Below are 22,183 nucleotides of genomic sequence, written 5' to 3' on the forward strand. Positions count from 1 at the left end.
ATCAAGTAAGTTTGAAGTATTTGTTCTATTTGCCAGACCGGATCGAGGACCAGTACATCATCCGGTTTTACCGTGAGAAGCTGCGTTCCATGCCGTGCCAGAACCAGGGCTTCATTTTGGATGGATTCCCAAAGACTTATGAGCAGACCAAAGAACTCTTTGCAGGTAAGGAAATGTTGAGACACGTGTGAGGTATAGACACACCTGTTAAACTGCGGACTGATTGTTACAGCAGGTCTTCCTATGCTTTGTCGCTGGCTATACTGGTACTTTGAATTTGCAAAGCTTCTTTGGAACAACAATCACTAAAAGGAACACTTTTTTCGACCAATCAGAGAAACTTGCTGCAGTAAATGTGAACTGTGCAGTACCATGTTCATTTTTTATTCACTTTCAAATGAGTTTCATATTGTGTTCAGCACCAAGGACAAGTTTATTTGCCTGTGTGTGGATGGTGTTCAAACTAGGGATATACATAAATGTTTGCCTGTGTGGATGGTATTTAGCACCAGAGACTGATGTGTTTGCCTGTGTGTGGATGGTGTTCAGCACCAAGGACTGATGTATCATCCTGTACGTGAACATTGTTTAGCACCAGAGACCTCTGTATTTAGCTGTGTGTGAATGTTGTTTGGCATAAGGGACAGCCTGGAAAGTGTTCAGCACCATGGACAGGTCTGTTGCCTGTATTTGGAAGCTATGTTTACCTGTGTGTGGATGGTGTTCAGCACCAAGGACAGGTGTGTTTAACCATGTGTGTATGGGGTTCAGCACCATGGACAGGTGTGTTTAACCATGTGTGTATGGGGTTCAGCACCAAGGATAGGTGAGTTCACCTGTGTGTGGACGGTGTTCAGCACCAAGGACAGGTGTGTTTACCTGTGTGTGGAGTGGATGGTGTTCAGCACCATGGACATGTAAGTTTACCAGTGTGTTTGTGGTGTTCAGCAGCAGGGACAGGTCTGATTGCCCATGTGTAGATGGTGTTCAGCACCAAGGACAGGTCATATACTAAATGAACTCTCAATATTCTTGCGAGTTCAATAGTCTAGTCCAAATTCAACAGAGCAAATTCAAGATCACAACAGTTTCTCAAAATGTGAAATTCTATTGCATTCCCATGAAAGACAAGTAAGAAGAAATGAAGACACACCTCCAGAAAGCTTTATTTATAGACTAAAGTTACTAGTCAAGCAATATTTCTAAATGGTATTTTCTAACAAAGTTTCTTTCTATTGTTCTCTTCCACACTGTCATGACAGAAGGCGGTTGTAAGTAGACGAATTTGACGTTTTATCATTGAACTGAACAGACACCAACTGTGACATATATTACTCCCTGTTTAACTTAAGTCAAAAGTTGCATCTCAGAATTAAGCAGTGTACAAGACTGGTGGAAATCACTGAACATCTTAGAATTGGTGTTTGAATGGTCAAGGATTGGCATGAATGAGGTTTGGACGGTTCTGTGAAATGGGTTCTAAAATGGGCTCTTTTTATGCAAGTCAGTTCCAAAGTTCCAGTATATTATAAGTCTGTTCTGTAGTTTTAGTACATTGTTTTTTGGTAGTTCCTGTACAATATTGAAGTCTGTTCTGTAGTTCTAGTACATTATGTATTCTGTTTGGTAGTTCCAGTACATTATGCAAGTCTGTTCTCACCGTTATTCCAGTACATCTTGCAAGTCTGTTCCATAGTTCCAGTACATCTATTGTTTGGTAGTTCCAGTACATTATGCAAGTCTGTTCCTTAGTTCCAGTACATTATACAAGTCTGTTCTTCAGTTCTAGTACATTATGCATTCTGTTTGGTAGTTCCAGTACATATGCAAGTCTGTTCCATAGTTCCAGCGCATTATGCTAGTCTGTTCCTTAGTTCAAGTACATTATGGTAGTCCGCTTTGAAGTTCAAGTATAATTTTGGCACATCTGTTTGGCACATTAGCTACATGTAGTTCTAGTACATTATGCCAAGTCTTTTTACTAGTTCCATAAAGAAAGATTTGAAATAAATATGCGGGTGTGTACCATATGATGGACAGATGTTTTACATAATGTATTGTTTCTAATCTCTGTTTTTGTCCCTAGTGGATGATGAAGAGGAAGGAGAAGATGAAGGAGGAAAGGTTCCCAGTTACCACAAGGGGACCATGCCAGGTAGGACAGTCCACATTGCACATGATATGTATGATGAAATTTGAATATATCTGAAAAAAATGTTGTCAACAGATTAGGGTTATTTCAACATTTGACACTGCCGTTTTGAAATTAAGTATGGATGAATGAAAGAATGATGTATTTGTAAAACTTAGCAGCCTATAGGCAAAATTGTGTAATACATTATGAGGGAATCTGATTTAATTTTTGGTCCCTATATTTTTCTAACCAAGTTCAACAAGAGCCTGTTTTTGTCATCATTAAAGATGGCTCATACTGTACATGTAGTCAAATAAAACATTTCAGAATTGTAGCAGACTTTATCTTTTTTGTTTTTACTGGAACTTAATTTCTTGTATGGATTGAATGTTCTGTGTATGTAAGTTTGTACAAAGACTCATCATAGTAATGTCGTGTTGGTGTCTACAGAGGTCGTCATCTCCCTGGACGCGCCAGACGATTTCCTGAAGGTCCGCGTAATGAACCTCCCCGAGGGGCAGGTGGCCGGTACACACAACACGGAGGAGGGTCTGACCCGGCGCCTCACCGAGTTCCGCAACATCAACCGGGAAGATGAGACCATCCTGAACTACTTTGATGAACTGGAGATTCATCCAGACCACATAGGTACTTGTATTACAGTATTGGTAAGAGTTTGCTCTGCCAAAGCTATAGTCTGCTAATGTAGGGGTACTAATTCTTGTGCATTTTAAGGTATAAATGTATGTTGATACAGCATTAAACAGGAAGAGAAAAAGTCACGGATAGGAGTTACTGCAAGCAACTAGAAATGGTTTTGAAAATGGTCAGACATTTGAGATAGTGTCCACCATCTTTCATCAGTTACCTGGATGTCTAACCTTCATCTACATCACAGACCATGCATTGTTCTGTCTAGAAGAGCTGTTATTTCATCCCATGTTATTTCATCCCATGTTATTTCATCCCATGTTATTTCATCCCATGTTATTTCATCCCATGTTATTTCATCCCATCACATATTGGATCTGTTCACACGTTACAACTGAAGTTTCTGTGAACCTATAACTCTCAAGTAGATCTTCACACAAACTCTTTGTGCATTCAATGATGAAGGTTTTCGAGTAGGCCATGTACATGTGTCTTGCTACCATATTTAGAGCAAAGAGCACATTGTTTGATATATAAAACTGTTACAATAAACAGTGGATGTCTTTTCTCTGTTTCCAGATGTGTCAAAGGATGTGTCTGATGACATGAAGCAGACTGTGGATAAGCTCATCAAGACCATGGGGGAGCCCAGGAACTATGGTTGGTTGGACTACTTGTTGTAGTTCTGTCTGAGCCTTTGGATTTGTCTACACGTTTAAAGTCCTCTTCTTCATAACTTGTTCAACATTATTTACTGTACTTTTCTATGGACCAAAAGGTTGTATTTTGAGAATATTTCTTGACATTACTGTGGATTGAAGAGAAGCCTAGGAAAGTTATGTTTGGAATTCGAACATACCCAAATGTCCAGTATTTGTCCAGAAATGTCAAGTTCTTTTTCCAAGTACATAACATCAATGGGGTGTGTCAGGACATTCTATCCCATCACCTTTAGGGTCTGGACCACAAAAACACCATCATGCCATGCCAATGCCAGACATATCCCCATATGCTATATGTTGGATGTAGCATTACTGATTTGTATGACTCATCTCCAGGCCCAACACCTGAGGAGTTAGAGGAGATGGAGAGGAAGGCCACAGAGGAGCGGCTGAAGCGGGAGGCTCAAGAGCAGGAAGAGCGAGAGAGAAGAGAGGCAGAGGAGGCGGCAGAGAGGGCTCGTCGGCAGGAGGAATGGGTAAAACGTCTTTCCTTCAGCATCCATAGTTATGCTTCTGTCATTATTGCACTGGTGCCCATAGGGGGTGTTGCCCGACTTGTTCTTAAATTTGTCCTCATTGAGTGTCCACAAATTTGTCCTCATAGAGTGCTGGATACCTTGGAGATGCCTCTCGTTGTTTACAGGTTTATAGGTTACGGCATCTAATTGTTGCTGGGTCCTAGGTTGATTTTGACTGTTTGTTAGAAAATGTGGGGCCCAACTGTGCCCGAAATTAGCCCAGCAGACGCTAGATGTCCCATGGGCAACATAGGGTTCAAGCCCAAAGTTGAAAAAAACAAATTAGTTTAACTGAGAAGTCCCAAATATAGTATTTTGGTTAGAAAAACTGTCCTTGTTGACCTTCTACATACATTATATGCAGCTAAAACTGACACAATTATTGCGACAAATGTAGAATCTTTGCAAAAGTTGCCATGCTATTGTTGAGAAGTAAAAGTCCTACCATCCTTGCCATGCTATTGTTGAGAAGTAAAAGTCCTACCATCCTTGTGACTGGTTCTATCCACCCGCACACTTTGTAGGCTGAGCGTCTGGAGGAAGTGCGTCGTCAGGAGCAGGAAGTGCTGGAAGCCCAGTCCACGCCCCTCAGGAACTACCTGATGAAACACGTCATGCCGACCCTGACGCAGGGCCTGATCGAGGCCTGCAAGGTCCGCCCGGATGACCCTGTAGACTTCATGGTAAGAGCAGCCGATCTGTATAGACTGGTATCCAAACCTATTATGACTGTCTAGTCTAATCGTCCACTCAGACGGACCAAACACTCAAAGGGCCCAGACCTATTTATGTGAGAGTATGAAGATATGTGGCAGATATGATAGGTTTAGATACCAGGTTTAGATATCTAGTCATGTGAGCACCAAGATGAAAACTGCTCTGATTGATCTCCTCCCCTCCCTACCCTTTCCAATGCACAATGTGCATTAATTTTGCACATGTACATGTACATGTGTAGCTGCAGTTGTACTTTACTGACCTAATGTGATATAATTGCATTGCATGCTATTCTGATAGTGAAATAGTTTCTTAATGTACCAAATGTCATTGTTGTTTTTAATTAGAGTACATTTACAGTAGTCAATTGTTTCAATTTCATTGCAACCTGAAAGGCATGTTTGAATGACCTGAGTGTGTCTGACCTGGTTGTAAACAAGAAAGTGAAAGGTAAAAGTTTCCAATGAATGGTGTACGTTAGAAAGTAAGTTATCAGTTGGATGTAAATGAACCACTGTCACCATTAATCATTGCCACCTCCCTTTGTTTTCAGGCCGAGTATCTTTTCAAGAGCAATCCGCAGGTCGACTAGAGGACACCCAATAGGACCTACCAATAAGTTTTACACTGTAGTGCCATTACATAAGGAGCATCTGTTAGGCCTCTTTTCTGACTTCTGTAATTCTATTCTAATGCAAAAGTCTGACTTGGTGTATGCAAGGGCTCTGCACATTCTACAGACCTTAAAACCACATGAAATGTAACAAGGTTTACATTTTTGTGCATTTATCTCAATTGAAAATATTGCACTTAATACACACACTGTATTTTGAAGATTGAGAATTCTCAGAGTATTTTCTTCTATGGTAATACAAATTTATGTAAATCTTGATCACTGTACAAAGTTTTTTTGTATTTTTTTTTCTTTCCAAAAGAGTTGATGTTAGTACCACAAATGGTTGAGTGTTGCTTTTTTCTTCTTTTGATGGAAATGCTTCAACAATGGTGTAGTGTATGTGGCAACCTATAATATTTTTTATTGTACATTGAAAAATAAAGTTTGTGCTGAAATAAATCATTTTGTATCTGATCTGTTATGAACTATATCCATTCACTCTGATGCACGCACAAAATATGTTGAAAAAGAAGAACAAAATTACGTCACTCTTGGTACCACATACAGGATGGCATTAGCATAACAAATCTGTGCACGTTTTTTTGCACACTTTTGACAGATTGGGCATCACACCACCGTCAAGAAAAGTTGTGTAATTTATGAAGCCTTTCCCAAGGACACAATGTTGGGGGCATGGGTATCGAACCTTGAACCTCTCTGTAATTCTGAGCCTAACGCTCTACCAGTTACGCCACAAAGATGCCGCAAAAATGAAGGAATTTCCCTTGGTTACAATATTCACCACACTAGCCTGTTCTCAATCAAAGGAATTTCAATTAGTCAGAGTGTGACTTCCATCACATAAGTTGGTAACTCATTGAGAGAATGGTAGAAGTATGAAGTTGGCAGGAGTTATAAGCGAGTCTCTTAGGGACCTAAACTTCACATCCTGTCAGTGGGCTGGGGTGGTGGTAAATATGCTTGATAGGTTTAAAGAAAGCAGCTATATCAAAAGCTATAGGTGTGAGCGGCTGTACAGTGTGATATAGTCAGCTGTTGCTGCACTGTGTGCTTGGGATTAGCTGGTGCGTTACGCCGAAGGGAGATTATACAGATGCTATGCGGAAAATTTAATTTAACTAAAACTAAAAAGGAATATTTGCAGGGACTTAAAAAAGTAGTGAATAGGGAATGGAGTAATAAAAAAAATGGATTTTTCTCAAAGGGCTGAATTGCCAAATTTTTATTTTACAACAATGACTAAAATGGAAGTGCCATGTTGAAAGTAATTCTATTTACAGTCCTGAATATCAAAAATTCATAATCATGACAAATACAGGACATTCATGTACAAGTGACATCTGCAACAAGTTAATACACAGACTAAATATGTCAACTAAGTACTTTCAGTATTATTACTTATTGCACATTACGATTCCAACCATGATAGACAGACAATTCAATGAGAAGTTATAAGTCAAATGATCTGTTCCATAAGTTTGAAATTAACAATGTCCAAACTCTATGGGACCGACACAATGTCATGATGGTTGGCTTGACATTGACTTGACATGTATCAACTGGCCTGACACAAATTTCCTCACATTCTTAAATGCAAGTACCTTACAATATTGCATTGAAAAAGTATGCATTGCACAGTGTCAGGGGAATGTACTATTACAGATATTGTTACCATACTTAGGTTACAATGTCCATTTTCTCATCATCTAGGATCGTGGACAACAATCGTTGATATTCAACATTTGGGAATGTTTACGTAGACACTGTCCTTTCTCTTCAACATTTTTAAAACTTCATAATGGAAGGAAAGAATTCTGTCCTAACTACCACTCCCACAGATTTCATCTCTACCTCTCCCAAACTCCCCACCCCAGTAGGTTCCATAATGTTGCTCCCTCCCCTACACTCCATTCACCCCAACTCCACTGCTCCCCACTCACACTCCAAAGGTCCCCTAACTCCATTGCTCCCCTCACACTCCATTGTTCCCCCCTCAGACTCCATTGCTCCCCCCTCACACTCCATTGCTCCCCCCTCACACTCTATTGTTCCCCCCTCACACTCCATTGCTCTCCATAATCCCTTGCCCCCCTCACACTCTATTGCTCCCCCTCACACTCCATTGTTCCCCCCTCACACTCCATTGCTCCCCCTCACACTCTATTGCTCCCCCCTCACACTCTATTGCTCCCCCCCTCACACTCCATTGTTCCCCCCTCAGACTCCATTGCTCCCCCCTCACACTCTATTGCTCCCCCCTCACACTCCAATATTGCTCCCCCCCTCACACTCCATTGCTCCCCCCTCAAAGTTCCATTGCTCCCACACACTCTACTGTTCCCTCCCTTACATTTCATGGCTCCATTCCTTCTAACCAGAGATCTAGACAGTGTCACCCTCACTCCCTATCCCCAGTGCCCCTCTCTTCTGTCCCCCAGACTCCAAACCTACTTCCCCCTTAACATCACTCCTTCCTCCTCAGGCTCTCTACTGTCTGTGGAAGTGAATTCTGGTTAAAACTCAAAGTGTAATGCTTCAGACTAACTATCAAAACTACACCCCAACTCCATTTTGTTTGCTTGCAAGTGTCGCGTCAGAGTCTTTTGTTTGTCTACTTGGAGCTGGGTTGACAACAGGGTTCAGAGAATAGAGAAAGGTGGCCAGACAGACAATGACAATGGCAATGAAAGTAAAGACGTCAACTGGAATGCCAAAGATGTACCAGCACAAGACTGCAGTAAACATGAGTTCTAGTGCGCTGGCGAAAGTCTTGAGTATAGAGTTGAGACTCTTGAGGAACAGACTAGTGATGATGCCTATGGCTGTTTGGTTGAGGGTGACGAGAATGACGGTTGGTTGAAGTATGGAGTTGATGCTCTCTGTAGTGAAAGCAGACAGCAGGTCGCCAGTATAGGCCAGTACACACATGTTGCAGATGATAGAGTCCAGGTACATGAAGACATTCTGCATCATGAGCGGCACGTGGCTGGTCTTCTCTCCCTTCAAAAGGAACTCCGTATACACACCAGCAAAGCACGAGCAGAACACCTGAAACAGGAGAACTCCACAATTCAACATTTTAAGACTACTAGAAATTGAATCATGATTGTATGGTATTAGGTACATGTACATACCAAATATCCATATATGATCTGAACAAATCAACTTATAGAATAAGCTTGTAATGACTGCAACATGACCGGTGAAATCACTACAAAAAAAGGTAAACGTAGACCCATATAATATGAGGCCATAGGGACAGTGTAGGGCACAGCAGGTGGAGGCAGAGCCCAACCCTCTCCCTTCACTACCTTGTCCCTCCCCAACCAAAGTCAGGTACACATTTTATAACTGGCTTAACAAATATCTGAGCACACAGAGTATGGTAAACCAAACACATCTTCTTAAGTTTTCAGATTTTTTTTCAATCTACGGCATATACTTACTCAATTTACAGCTGCTTTGTATGATTTGCAGTATAATGGTCGAAAACTTTTTTTTTTAAATGGCTAGAAATTAATGCATAGGAATGTCATCCATATACTATGGTCAAATCAACATGGCCTTTTCAACTGAAGATGCAAGTAAGAAATGGGAGAGCTGTTACCTGGAGAAGGATGTGTAACAGGTTGGCGTTCAGGTGCAGACTGAGGGACTGGCCGCCAAACGACACCACGTCTCTCATGTGGGTGTCGTGCTTGATCTGTTTAACTACACAGCCAATAGTCAGCAGCAGCAGTGACAGCCACTGCATCCTACTCAGTGTCTTCTTGAACAGAACCTAAAGGAAAACAAGAAATTAATGCGACAGTAATTTGTAATGCATACTGAGTTTACCTTACTAATAGGTTAAATGTTGAAGATATTGCACTGTCAAGCTACCTTGGTATCTTTATCTTAAACTATTTCACCTCTGTGTATGGAGGCATTGTTTTTGGCTTGTCTATATCTTTCCTTCTCTGTGTTTTGGCAGCTACTTTATTTCTAATGTATATGCTATGGTATATATACATGTACATATCACCACTGAGTGAAAGGATAAAAAAACTGTTACAAAATGTATGGGATGACAGGACACAAAGTTGAGTTGGTAGAATTAGACACTAATATATCAACACTCTCTAACAGCTGACAGACATTCCAGGTCATGAGGTCAATCGGAGAGGTTACTAATTCATGAGGAGGTGCCTGTATTATTTTTGTTCTGTTTGACTGATTGTGCTTTTTCAGTATTTCATACCTAGTCAACCTAATAGAGTGGCAGGAAGTGGTTAATGGACACATGTAGTTTTCATCAAAACCTTATTTGCAAATAAAGTAATCAACTAAAATTAAACATGAAATAAAACCCTAAGATTTTAGGTAGTTAAGAGATCTTTAAAGTCTTACTGCTGTACTGCTATCATCTGCAAATGATTTATCAAATCAAGCCTAACCATGTTGGACTAGGGTAATATACCGGTACTAAGTTGCAAATGCAAACTTATGACGAAAGCAACAGAATGTTCCCACTGACCTGGAAGACGATCCCAGTGGTGACGACCCTGAACTGCAGCAGCAGGTAGTAGGTGGTGGGGTCGTACACGGCAAGGTTCACAAACTGGAGGTTGTTGTACAGACAGTACAGCGATGCCGGCACCAAGTACAGCAGTAATACTGTGAAGGTACAGTAAGTGAGTAACATTAGGAATGTACGAAACTCAGTGGATTCAAATTTTTAGATAGTAGATTTACCAAGTATAGAAATGAGCGAGTATTGCAATTACGGTAGCATGGAGCAATGACCAAAGACATGGTAGGGAATAAGCGCCCTCTGGCAAGACTTGGCCTGTCTGCAGGTCAGACAATTCAGAAGGGATAGAAGGAAAGCTGAAATCAGGCACTATAACATGCAACCGATAGGTTGCATGGCAAAAAACCTTTACTTATTATGAGCATGAAAGGTTGATTGTGATGGTGAGGGGACAATGTCATGGTCAAACAGTATTAAGAAATCTTACTTTATTGAATCCTTACCTTTCTTGTCCTTAGCAATGACTCTTAGCACTTCCTGAAACGAGTTGCTGTCAAAAGAGGAAAGACTTAGACTTAGGCATAAACGAGTTATCTGCATTTCTCATGATAGTCAAGAAGATGCGTGGTGTGTCGGTATGAACAGAGCTGGCAAAAGTTGCTTTCAAACTGTGACACACATACATGCACAAACACTGACATACACACAAGCATGCACATACAAATGATGCACAAACACACACACATGCATACAAACACACACACAGTAACACACAAACATTATGCACAAACACACATACTGTACAATCATGTACATTTATTTCACATACACATGTGCACACACACATTTGCACACATGCATGCGAACATACACACAGACACATTCAAAGCTCATTATATAATGTGTGCAATTCCAATTTTTGTGCAAATGAATTTTGAAATATGTTAATTAATAAATGGTAGGGAATCAGTGTTTTTGATTACATGATACTCTATTTGTAATACCCTTTAAGCCGTCTTTGACAACTTGAAAAATTATACTCACTCTTTAACATATATCATTGAGGCCACCATCAGCTTGAAGATCTCTGTGATCATCACCACGGTAACGGTGTTGTAGGGGTAAGTGTTGTCCGCCTTCCGACTGGCAGTCACCAGGATTCCTGTACAAACAAGAGTTCTGAGACCTCATACCTCTAAAAGATACTTAATACATTTTGTAGAGCTTTGTAAATTTCTTGACAAGTTTTCTTGTCTCATTGATAATGTAAAGAAGGCTGTGACCAACATGATTTACTACTGACAATTGATGGTCTTCTAGACCAAAATTACATAATTTTAACCCCAAGAGCTGTCTACCACTCAAAAATCGCGACCACAGCATGTCCAGAACTCGAAATATCAAACCAGGATGTTCTGCTGCAGTACCGCAACAAGTGACTAGGGAACCCCAAAACTAATCGTTTCAATTATCATCAACTTTCATCAAGAACTACGTACCCACATACCAAATACCAACACATAGTATCCATACACTGTTCTCCCGGTAGTAATGCTGGTCTTCTACAAACACACCCACAAACGCTACCCAAAATATATTAACCTTGTTGGTAAAGGTAACACGGAAGAAATTTTGTGTAAAGACTAGAAAAGAAGTCAGTGAGCATCTCACTAAAACATTTTCTTCACTTAAGAAAAACAAGAATAAAACTCTTCGTGTAGTTTTTGCAGGGGGTTTCTTGAGTTTTCTTGATTTATCTTTATGTACAAGAAAACCTTTCTCTCCATGAGAAAAAATAGAACAAGAAAAAAAAATTTTTAGTAGTGTATTCTTCAAAATGAATTTTGAGCTTTGTAGGATCATGGAGAACTGCAAACATGTATATCCTGGTGAAATACAAATAAATAGATAAACTAAACTGTATCTTACCATGGAGAACAAAGGCAGAAAAATATAAAACGAAGATGACCAAACTCTTCACATCAGGGAAGCAGAATCTCTCCCCAACAAGACTTCCCAACTGCATGGTGACAATTATTACAACTTATAGCTGTGGGAAAGAGGATGCAAACCAACTCCTCTATTTACAGCGCATGTCAAGTAGGCTTTAAAAAATCAATATTTCAGTACAAGGCCTAAGGAAAAACATTATGTGTTTTTGATTCCTGAAAAAATAATGTCGGGCGGTAGGGATTTTTTCCTTTTCCTTTGTAAAGATGAACTACAGAAATGCTGCTTTAAATTTCACCACTCACATGTCCTTCTCAACTCCAAAATAGGCTAGGGTTGACAGGTAACCAGAAACATAACATTTTTTCTCTTGGCCTAAAGAAAACACAGTCACTCACCCAATAAGAGGAAGCCAAAATAATGGAAGCATTAGGTGCTACATTTGTTCTTTCTTTGTATATGACTAAACACACTTCCATCACTTATTTTTGTTTGTTTATTCTTACCACATAATTGAAACAGAAGAAGAAAAAAGGAAAAAAAATGTAATGTCAATGAGGCAATGAGGCCAAAACAGTTACTGTAAATGCAGAAACTTTTGCGGTGCTTTAATGTTTGCGGTTTTCGCGGCAGGCTCTTCACCGCAAATTTAAAACCACCACAAACATTTTTCCATAACAGTGAGAGACTACAGTGCACGGTGCTACCAAGAAATTAAAACCACCACGAAAATAAAGTCTATTTTCCCGCTACTGCTAAATTAAATCTCTGTGAACTTAAATGCATTTACAGTAATATGCAAATGAATATTGATCCAGTACTCCAGTATTGTGAGGTGTGTCCTCAGCATCTCTCAATCCAGGATACAGACCTGAAGTGGACTTGAAGTGGCAGGGGTTAACAAGACTGCACCTGCCTGGGGGATTAGTGAATGAACCTTGTGTACATATGGGCAGGGGGCAGTTCAATAACAAATTGCCAATTCTCTGAGGCCATATCAATTCAATTATATGGATGATATAACGATAGTTCACCTTTATTCGCGGGGTGACCTTTATTCGTTGCTTGTTTTTAAACATGGTATTTTAGGGATGTCCAGTTGTCAGACTGTGGTTTCAAATTGTAATATTTTCAAATTATGGAGTTTGAAACTGTCGTCCGTTGACCTTATCCCTAAATACCCTGTCGTTAAGACCAATGGATATAGGTTACCCTCCGGATAAAGGTGAACTAGCGTTACACACACACAGATACATTTTTTGTTATTTCCAAATATAGCAAAGTTTTCAATCATAAATTGTAAAATGCTGCTGCAAAATGAGCACATAAATGCAGCTGTAAGTTTCAAAGAATATTATGATAAGAAAAAGAACAAAAATGAAGAATCTATTGTTATTTACACCAGACTCTTTGTGTACACTCAAGTCATTTGTTGAACCTTCCAGATCACTTGATAATGGAGGCAACTTTTTTGACAGACTTTCTTTTTATTTGCATCAGCTTGGGGGTTCATAGAGGATGTCATCCATATATTCAAATTAGCATGGCCATCTATTTTAGTAAATATGATTTTGGATGGAAAGGTTCACAACCTGTTACTTAACTTTAAACTTTGTCCGTGCTAAGTGTCACTGACAATAGGTACTGGAATTTGCTGAAACATTTCACCATTTTCCAAATCTTCAAATCCAGTTGCTCAAGAGTTACTGCTATTTGGCATATCTTGTTAGCTGGATATCTAATAATCACATCCGTCATCAACGTATATGTTATTACTTTATTACAGGGCTCGAAATACTTTTTTCTGCAAACCTGCACTGATGTGGGTTACATTGAAAATAGCCTGTACCAGACAAATTTTACCTGCACCACTCTGAATTTAGGAATCATGGATCATACTAAAATAGTTCAGGTACCATTGCTATTTTTTTTCTTTTATACTTTATAGGTGGTAACAGCCAATGCAGCTAAGAGCAATCCACATGCACCTACATCATATGACATTTATGTATATAACCCTGAGTACATGGACCAGTGCAGGTAGACACTAGAAATACCTACACAGCTCCATTCTACCTGTACTAACCTACATATGCAGGTGGTACTTCCAGCCCCGTTATTAAAAGTTTTACTTTTCTGCCAACTCATTAGACTAATTACTCTTTGATTTAATAATAGGCTCATTCATTTCACTTGACTTCATTTGGATCCATATACAGTGTATTTACCTTGACATTTCCACCACAATACAATAAATAAACAAGGACATTACATATCAACATCCTTGATATACTATGTTACAGTTTTAGACTGTATTATATCCGGACACAAAATATAGAGCGCTTACCAACAAGCTTTCAACCGGTCCTCTGATCCTTATCAAGTTGAATCAGGAGAATCTTCAACACCCATGGAATTAACATGGTTCAAACCTACTAAGACCCTGAGATAGTATCCTAGAAGTTGGGCCTAAGGGCAAAATGCCTAAAGTAAACAAGTGTGGTGTCATCTATCACATTCCCTGTCAGGGCCAAAACATCCGTGGCCCTTGCCAAGAGTCCTACGCAGGGTTGGACAAGTCCACATTGTCGCGGGCAACTTTTAAAAACGCTGATCGGGCAAAGTCCCTTTCCCAGCATCAGAGACATTGAAAATCATGAACCAGTCCCCCCTTCTCCAAGCAGAGGCTAGGCTCCGGCTGTTAAAAAAAATTTTTTTTAGTCGTTTTTATTGGGCTTTCTATTTTGTATTGTTTCTTGAAGGTTTTGACAATACAAGATACATCACTACAAAAACATACGACTAAAAAAACATTAAAAAAAAGAGCCCAACCTCTGCTTGGAAAGTAGCCCCCCATTAAATATCTCTTTACCTACCTTGATTGATGAATAAGATCATGTAGGCTAAGAACACCGCTGCGCTCCATCTTGTTGGAAAGAGCTTACTGAGTCGCCTCCTTTTGAGGAACACCGGTACCCATTCTGATCCTGCCATCCTACTACGGCTACGGCTGCATCTTCTACTACTTTCTGGAAAAGGGAGCTGATGGATAGACAGATCTGAAAGTAAAAGGCCATCAAGCTTTTAGCTAGAATTTCATGATAGGGGGTCTTCTTTAAGTAAAATCTCTTTTAGTTTAAGTAACTAAATTAAGTTTTATTTTTATTTTAGTGAGGCCACACCAATTTAATTTCTTGGTTCACGGATTTTTTCATAAAAAATATGGAGCGAGAGAGTGAAATAAAAATAAAAATAAAAATTGTAAAATGGTTGGGATAAAGGTAAGGGCTAATCCAAAACATAAAGAATAAAAAGTTTTTAGCTTGAAAAAAGTACAAAAACACTATTACTGTACAGTAACAGCACATGTACCCACACTTTAAGGACCTTATAATATAAAAGCCCATTTGCTACACCAGAAAGTTGGTGAATGGTTTCATTAATGGTGAAAATTTGCTGAGTGGTAATTTTTATTTTTATTTTTTTTTCCAAAAAATAGGAGCGAGCGAATCCGTGAACCAAGAAATTAAATTGGTGTGGCCTGACTGAAAATTGTTGAGTGCCAAGTGTAGCACGGCGTTTACTAACTAGTGTAGCACTTGCCAAGTAACGTTGTTCACAACAGGCATGAATATTGTAGTGGGTCTAGGGGCGTCCCCTTTACAATGTGCAGGATTTTAGAGAATTTCACGTTAAAATGGTTCGTTCTAATGTATCCTGGGGGCAAAGTTACCGTCAGAGAGGTCACAGTTGAAGCTAGACTGTGACCACATGTGACCTAGTAGCATCCCTGGTCAATCAGAATGTCATGCTTGTCAGAGGAACTGCTCCCCAGTGTAAGCGCGTCTTAAGGGCGTCTTGCTTAAAGTTAAGTGCATCCAATCTAATCATATTTTTAGAACTGAGTGTCCAAAAGACGGACGGACGCATGCCTGGCTAAATTTTGGAAGGTCGTCCTCCATTGAGGGGAAGCGTGGTGTTTACCCAGGAGCAAACACAGGCTCATAGGGTTAATTGCAAATATTGCAATTTAAAACATATAGTCTGTCTGTTGACTTGACATTCCTAAATACACTGTTTTTTAAGACAACGGATATAGGTTACCAAATGGATAAAGGTGAACCAGCGTTAACTTTTTTCGCACCATCTTACAAGATACACCGAGGGATACTTATTACATAAAGGAGTTACAGGTAGGGCTGACAGTGTCATGGCCATCCTGTCAACAGTGCCAAGAAAATTCTTATTGACAGGAACATCCTGTGAACAGTACAAGAACATTCTGTTTCTGTCTTTATAGTGCATGGAAACTTCAATAACTGATGAGGGTTACAGAAACATCCTGGCAGGAAATTCTTATTGACAGGAACATCTTATCAATTTGATACAGAAAAAAAATCTTATTGACGGAAAGGTAACTGAGGAGGGTTAGAAAAACACGTTGTCAATGAATGGTACAAGAAAAAATCTTCTTTCCAGAAACATCACAGTACAGGACTCAGGAGGATCCTGTTATTTATACCACAACAAAAAACATAATGTGTTATTGACAGGTAACAGCATAGTGTCAAAGTTCCTTACTTGTGGAGGGTTCCAACGTGCTGCTGTGGACCCATGACTCCTGACTTCGAGTCACCGAACCTTGATCTATCCTTTACCCATTGTATGCACAGTCAATTAAATCTTTAACATTACATGACGGTATTTACTCGTCTCGGCCTTCTTTCTTTCTTATCAGGTCAAAGGGTAAGGGTCAAGTGAGGTTATACCATTGCAAAAGCAAAATATGGGTTTCGTATAACATAATAATGTTAAATTTCAGTGTAATACAAAAATGTAGTAAATAAAAAAACCTTGATATAGTGCCCATGTATGTGTTTTCAGGTATGTTAAATATGATTACTCATTTGTATTGATATCTTAGAAAAAAATAAATTCAGCTGAAACCCCCGTTGACTGAATTGAACTCGTTCAATGACCACATGTCGCGCGCAGTTCGAAATGTTGAAATGCTGCAGTTTTTACCGTCGATCTTTGTGGATTGATTGGATTTATGCTAATCATGTTGCAAGCTCCTCGTAGTTTTACTATTACTCAGGGCAGAATGGATGAATTAAATGCGGAGGCATGGCTCCATCTGCTATTTCTTCAGCGGCTGCCGAAACACTTTCTGTTCCTGCTCAAATTTGGTTCGGGCAAGGAGGTTAAATATTTTTTTTAACCTCCTTGGTTCGGAAAACTTCTTGAAGCGGGAGACAATTTAAAGGGCGATGATGCAATTAACCACCGAGTATGCATAAATATCGTGATTACCATACGTCTGGAGCAGCTATACCGGCAAAATTCTTTTATAATGAGCAGATCTGTTACAACCAACCAGCTGTGAAAAGTTCCCAACAGAAGTCTGGTGGCGCTGTATGTAACGTAAACGTGCAGTGCAGCAACAGCCGGACACTTGGTTCTTGTTCAACTTGTTCTGCTCCCAGCCTTTTCAGGTTTTCAAGGTAGGTTATTGTTAGTCTACAGCTATTCAACACGTGTTATACATTTGTAGAGAGTCACAGAGACTCAATGATGCCCCATCTTGTTTGATGCTCTGATGATGCACTGATTTGTATCATCAGGGCTCGAAATTCATTTTTGGGATTAGGTGCACTGGTGCACCCAGCTTAAAAAATTAGGTGCACCAAAAAATGTTTGGGTGCACCACTTAAATGTCAGTAGAATGTCAGAAAAACCTAACAACAATTTTAGTTACATGCTATCAAATTCTTAAGCAAGTACCATGACAGACATCTTTATTATATCTCTAACACTTAGATGTCAAGAATATGATGTATACTAGTATACTTTGATATCTTACATACATAAACCAAATAAAATATTTGGGTGTACCCTGTGCACCCACTGAAAATAATTGGGTGCACAGCTCCAATTTTGGGTGCACATGCACCCAGTATTTCGAGCCCTGATCATACTGGGCCCTGTATTCAATAACTGTTACGAAAAACATGTTTCAGTTTAAACTCCAGACAGGATAGCCTGAATGCAGCTCATCCTGTGCACTCTCCTGTTGAGCTGGCAGGCAGCAGCCACACTGTCTGGTCATGATGCCACCCCGCTATCAACAGCAGAGGTAAATGTTCTATAAGCCTTCTCACATAAATCAGGATGCATGTGCGGCGACAGGAATTCTAGGCAATATGTCAAAGGGCAAGGCCCACAAAAAGTTAACAGTCCTAATGTCTTGACCATTGTTTTGAATTGCATAACAATATTACACAAATTGTTACCTAGAATTCCTGTCGCCGCACATGCGTCCTGACTATATAATGTGAAAAGCTTTATTAACTGGTAGCCCTATTACATGAAAGTATTTTGGTTGCAAGTGGTGTTGGAAAGCAAATGGAGATTTAAAGTTACTGCAGCTTCCGGGTACTATGGAGGATGGCATCCAGGCTAGGTGACTATTTTCCCTGTCATGTGTGTTTTGTAGAAAATGTGTCGAAAATTGTATTTTTCCTGCTCTAAAGTACTAAACACTTTCCTGTGGCATCATCGGTACCCTCGCTGCTTGGCTAGTTGGATCGAATTCCATGGATCATTAGACCTGGGTTTTATCAGGGTTTGCTCAGCTCGGACATGATTACGGATGGTGGTGGCCACTTTTATGAAGAAGCATTAAGGTATAAGTCTGAAGGAGTGAAGTGTCATCCCTCGATCTGCATGTAAAAGAACCCAGCTTTCTGGTGTGCTTTGTTGAAAACGCATTCCGTGGCAAGGTTGCTGTGCTCTAGGATCAGGGCTCTAGCCAGCTCCACATTTTTTTTCCGTCAGCCAATTCCCATTGTCGTGAAAACACTATTCCAGGAGTTGGAGAGACTGAACTGAGACCTTAAAAAACGGGTTTTAATGAGATTACCGTATGCGAAAGGGCGCCGACACACATTGCCAACAATCATAACAATAGCAAAACAAACAGTTTGTGGCTTTTACGGCTGTGGACAGCGTCCCCAAGCCGCCTGTAGCTTCCACCAAGGATTTTTGTCCGTCAAGGTTGACGGATTGGTTTTAAAATTTTTCCGTCACACACAGCAAATTTCTGTCAATTGACGGAAAAACGGACGCTGACCAGAGCCTTGTCTAGGATGATGTATGAATAGCCCTGAGATTCTGCCCTAGACGTTCATTTCATTCATAATGGAGATATGAGAAGTTCTAATTGAGGAGAGTCTGTATACTTAAGTACAACGTAGATGTCTTGGTTTGTGAATTTACCTTACAGGATCTACTCAAGACGGAACTAAGGAATTTCAAGTTAGAACTTGCAAGATCTGAGAGTATGCTGTTAGGAAAGCTGCCAATCCCCTTACAGAGGCCCAGTAGAAGTGCTGACATCACTGCTTCAAACCTGTACCATCCCTTCTCTTTCCCTACGGAAGCTGGCAGTCATAGAGGTGAGGCCTAGGAATAAAATACATGTTCATTGTGTACATCCGCACCCCCTCGTCCATTGCTGAACAGGGACAGGGGGCGACACAGGTTATCTGGTATTTACGACCCTCTGCTGCAGTCATGTTTTTCCAACGTCACCTTCCGGAAGCTACAGTAGATGGGTCTATTCTGTGAACAAGGCTGACAGAGTTGGCTGAAAGTACCAAGGTCCCAATCAATTTATTGTTGGTCAGGTAAAATTTAGTTTATCCATTATGTCATTTACCAACACAGATGGCGCACCCGGGGAAGCCACAACCACAAATACCAGCCCATCTTTGCCCGTACTGACACATACAAACATTATTTTTTTCCACAAACCATCTCTGAGTGGAACGCCCTGCCTGGCACGGTTGTATGTACTCCCAACGTTGAGTGCTTCCGTGCCAGGCAGGCGGCCTGCCCGCCCTAACCCGGGAGCCTCAGCTACCCACCCCCCCTACTTTGCCCCTCGCGGTGTTATCTGGGGGTATAGATATGTAGATGTAGATGAACTTTCATTCTGACATGTTCATTGTGTTTCTGTCTTTCTGGTTACCCAACTGACCCAGCAAAAACCTGCAAACCATAGCCTTTTCTTATGTTGATTTCATGTAAAACTAATACTCATGACCTCAATGAAAAGTGGCCTGCAGGCCAATTTAATTTTGAGCTTCTCATGAATAAACAAAAGTTCAAACAGACAGAAACAGGTGTAACTTATACCCCCGGTGCATGGGCTATTTTCTGGCCTGTTACCTGTACCTTCTGACTCCCTTCTACAGACATAGCGGTTGAAGACGTTGTTGTGGATCAGTCCTTCTACACACCTGGGGTGACTGACCTGGAGTATTTGGAGTACAGCGGCCAGAAGTTCATCACCATGGTAACAGGAGATGGCAAGGCTGAGGTCTACCTGTTGAACATGACAACCGGTCACTTCAGCTGGACAGCTGAGCTAGACATCAGTGGAGGTCAGTTTTATGTTGATTCAGTATAAAGTATTTTCTCAATTATAACAGTATGCACCCCAAGCAATGTTTCCGCCAGAGGGCCGTCCACCCGTCCAATGACGGCCTCATTTGTTTTTTGACGGCTTGGACACAAATGGTGGCAATCCTCTTAAAAAATTGCAACACATGTGCACATTTTGCAGAGAAATCGGTACAAATTCGAGAAAATGTGAACTGCAGTTTTGAGTTTAGCATTGAAGCCACATGCTCAATGGGGACACTGTACACTGTTTGTTTTGCTATTGTTATGTGCCCTTTCACATATGATAATCTCATTAAGGACCCATTTTTCAAGGTCAGTCCTTATTAGACATCTAGTATCTACAGTTCCTTTAATCAATAAAGAATCGATTTTCAAGGTTTATGCCATGCCAGTATTATTCTAATAAAGCATTGTTGTAAAATATAACAATGACAATGACAATGACAATGAAGTTTATTAAAGGGTTAATGCCCCGGCCGCGAGGTGTATATGGTGAGATAATCCCTGGTCAGGTGCGATAACCACCGAATAAACCACCGAGTGAGCGTCGATTTGCATCGACAGTGGCGATGCTGTCGATGCAAATCGACACCGGTGCCGGTGTCGATTCATTCTGACCAATCAGGGGAGCGATACCCACCTTCCTGGCCTGAATCTACGTGTTACGGCATCATAACCAATGTGGAACGGGGCCTTCTGATTGGTCCGCGGCGCCTGGCTATATGATAATGCATATTCATGCCCTCCTAGGGCTAAATGCAGTAAGTCGCATACAAAGAGCCTGATAAGTAAGCTATTCTATGTTCTACTTACGACTATATTTCTACATGCTTCCTCCCTCTTCTTAAAACATGTGAAGACGAACTTACAGAGTTCTTCTATCAAATCATAGTTAACTGATGTCATTATATATTTGAAAAAGTCTTCTTTTGTTAGTTGTGCATATTTCTGTTTTGCAAGCGTAGTACTATTAACAAAGGTATTGCGTATATCTTTATACAGTGAGCATTCTAGAAGAAAGTGCGCTTCATCTTCTATATACCTATAGTTCTTATCACAAAACATACATAAGGCCACACCAATTTAATTTCTTGGTTCACGGATTTTTTCATAAAAAATATGGAGCGAAAGGGCGAAATAAAAATAAAAATAAAATTGTAAAATGGTTAGGGTAAAGGTAAGGGCTAATCAAAAATATAAAGAATAAAAAGTTTTCTGCTTGAAAAAAGTACAAAACCACTATTACTGTACAATAACAGTACCTGTTTGTTGATTTTAAGGAGCTTATGATATAAAGGCCAATTTGCTACACCAGGAAGTTGGTGAATGGTTTCATTAATGGTGAAAATTTGCTTATTGGTAATTTTTATTTTTATTCTTTTTTCCAAAAAAATCGGAGCGAGCGAATCCGTGAACCAAGAAATTAAATTGGTGTGGCCTAATCTATCATTTGGAGGAGTTCGGGTGTATCTACCGGCTTCAATTTGTAGAGGATGATCGCTGATCCTTAGTTTAGTCATGGTTCGGCGATAGCTAAAATTTGTTATATCGAGGTATTTTTCTCTTTCATATGTATACTTGAATTTTCTGTAGGTTCTTAATTTATGCCCTTGGTTTTCTTTAATACCAGGGGAGTTAATTTCTGAGTAAAAGTTTTGAAGAAAGGTGTCTTCCAGTCTTTGTTTTATTTCAGCCTGAGCCAACGATGTGTTGTGATCACTGTTAAGCAATAGGTACGCAAACCCTGACTCCTCCAGGATTTTACTAACATTGGATAGCCAGCATGGTAGCTTACGTCTGTGCAAGTCCTGTTGTACAAGGAAGGCTTCAAATTGTAGGCTATTTGTTGGAACTTCTTTAACTAATCTTTTG

General features: G+C 40.1%; 3 protein-coding genes across 5 annotated transcripts in view; 2 read left to right on the forward strand and 1 right to left on the reverse strand.

Moving 5' to 3' along the window:
* Window positions 1-5,832, forward strand: part of LOC118418919 (adenylate kinase 7-like) — a 19,997-nt gene extending 14,165 nt beyond the window's left edge. Inside the window, exons 14-20 of one of the 2 annotated variants that reach the window (XM_035825066.1) lie at window positions 37-165; window positions 2,087-2,155; window positions 2,585-2,782; window positions 3,365-3,445; window positions 3,844-3,983; window positions 4,550-4,708; window positions 5,296-5,832. In XM_035825066.1, coding sequence (XP_035680959.1) covers window positions 37-165; window positions 2,087-2,155; window positions 2,585-2,782; window positions 3,365-3,445; window positions 3,844-3,983; window positions 4,550-4,708; window positions 5,296-5,334 — 815 coding nt within the window. In that variant the 3' untranslated portion in view covers window positions 5,335-5,832. The remainder of the gene's footprint in view (window positions 1-36; window positions 166-2,086; window positions 2,156-2,584; window positions 2,783-3,364; window positions 3,446-3,843; window positions 3,984-4,549; window positions 4,709-5,295) is intronic. The other variant, XM_035825071.1, reaches the window with a different exon arrangement.
* Window positions 5,833-7,684: 1,852 nt separating this feature from the next.
* LOC118419062 (UDP-galactose transporter senju-like) lies at window positions 7,685-16,581 on the reverse strand. Of its 2 annotated transcripts, XM_035825333.1 has the most exons (7): window positions 16,424-16,581; window positions 14,719-14,901; window positions 10,937-11,054; window positions 10,396-10,442; window positions 9,896-10,035; window positions 8,987-9,160; window positions 7,686-8,427 (listed from the first exon to the last, which is right to left on the reverse strand). In XM_035825333.1, exons 2-7 carry the CDS (start codon window positions 14,834-14,836, stop codon window positions 7,933-7,935), a joined length of 1,092 nt encoding a protein of 363 aa, XP_035681226.1. In that variant the 5' UTR covers window positions 14,837-14,901; window positions 16,424-16,581; the 3' UTR covers window positions 7,686-7,932. The 2 variants fall into 2 exon arrangements, with proteins under 2 accessions (XP_035681234.1, XP_035681226.1); XM_035825341.1 differs by lacking the exons at window positions 14,719-14,901; window positions 16,424-16,581 and adding an exon at window positions 11,822-11,942 and having other exon boundaries at window positions 7,685-8,427.
* Window positions 16,582-17,107: 526 nt separating this feature from the next.
* LOC118420096 overlaps window positions 17,108-22,183 on the forward strand; it is a 33,553-nt gene continuing 28,477 nt past the window's right edge. The window contains exons 1-4 of the mRNA XM_035826835.1: window positions 17,108-17,346; window positions 17,863-17,978; window positions 19,128-19,299; window positions 20,101-20,289. Coding sequence (XP_035682728.1) covers window positions 17,889-17,978; window positions 19,128-19,299; window positions 20,101-20,289 — 451 coding nt within the window. The 5' untranslated portion in view covers window positions 17,108-17,346; window positions 17,863-17,888. The remainder of the gene's footprint in view (window positions 17,347-17,862; window positions 17,979-19,127; window positions 19,300-20,100; window positions 20,290-22,183) is intronic.

Source organism: Branchiostoma floridae, chromosome 1, assembly GCF_000003815.2.
Source record: "Branchiostoma floridae strain S238N-H82 chromosome 1, Bfl_VNyyK, whole genome shotgun sequence".
Classification (NCBI taxonomy): Eukaryota; Metazoa; Chordata; class Leptocardii; order Amphioxiformes; family Branchiostomatidae; genus Branchiostoma; species Branchiostoma floridae.

Bases quoted from the DNA above. Each gene is read 5' to 3' on its own strand.
- LOC118419062 (XM_035825333.1), bottom strand. From the start codon at position 14,836: ATGGCAGGATCAGAATGGGTACCGGTGTTCCTCAAAAGGAGGCGACTC. The intron at 10,036-10,395 runs GTAAGGATTCAA...GTACCTTCACAG, and splicing joins CATTGCTAAGGACAAGAAAG to TATTACTGCTGTACTTGGTG. The intron at 8,428-8,986 runs GTAACAGCTCTC...CTCCTGTTTCAG, and splicing joins TGTTACACATCCTTCTCCAG to GTGTTCTGCTCGTGCTTTGC.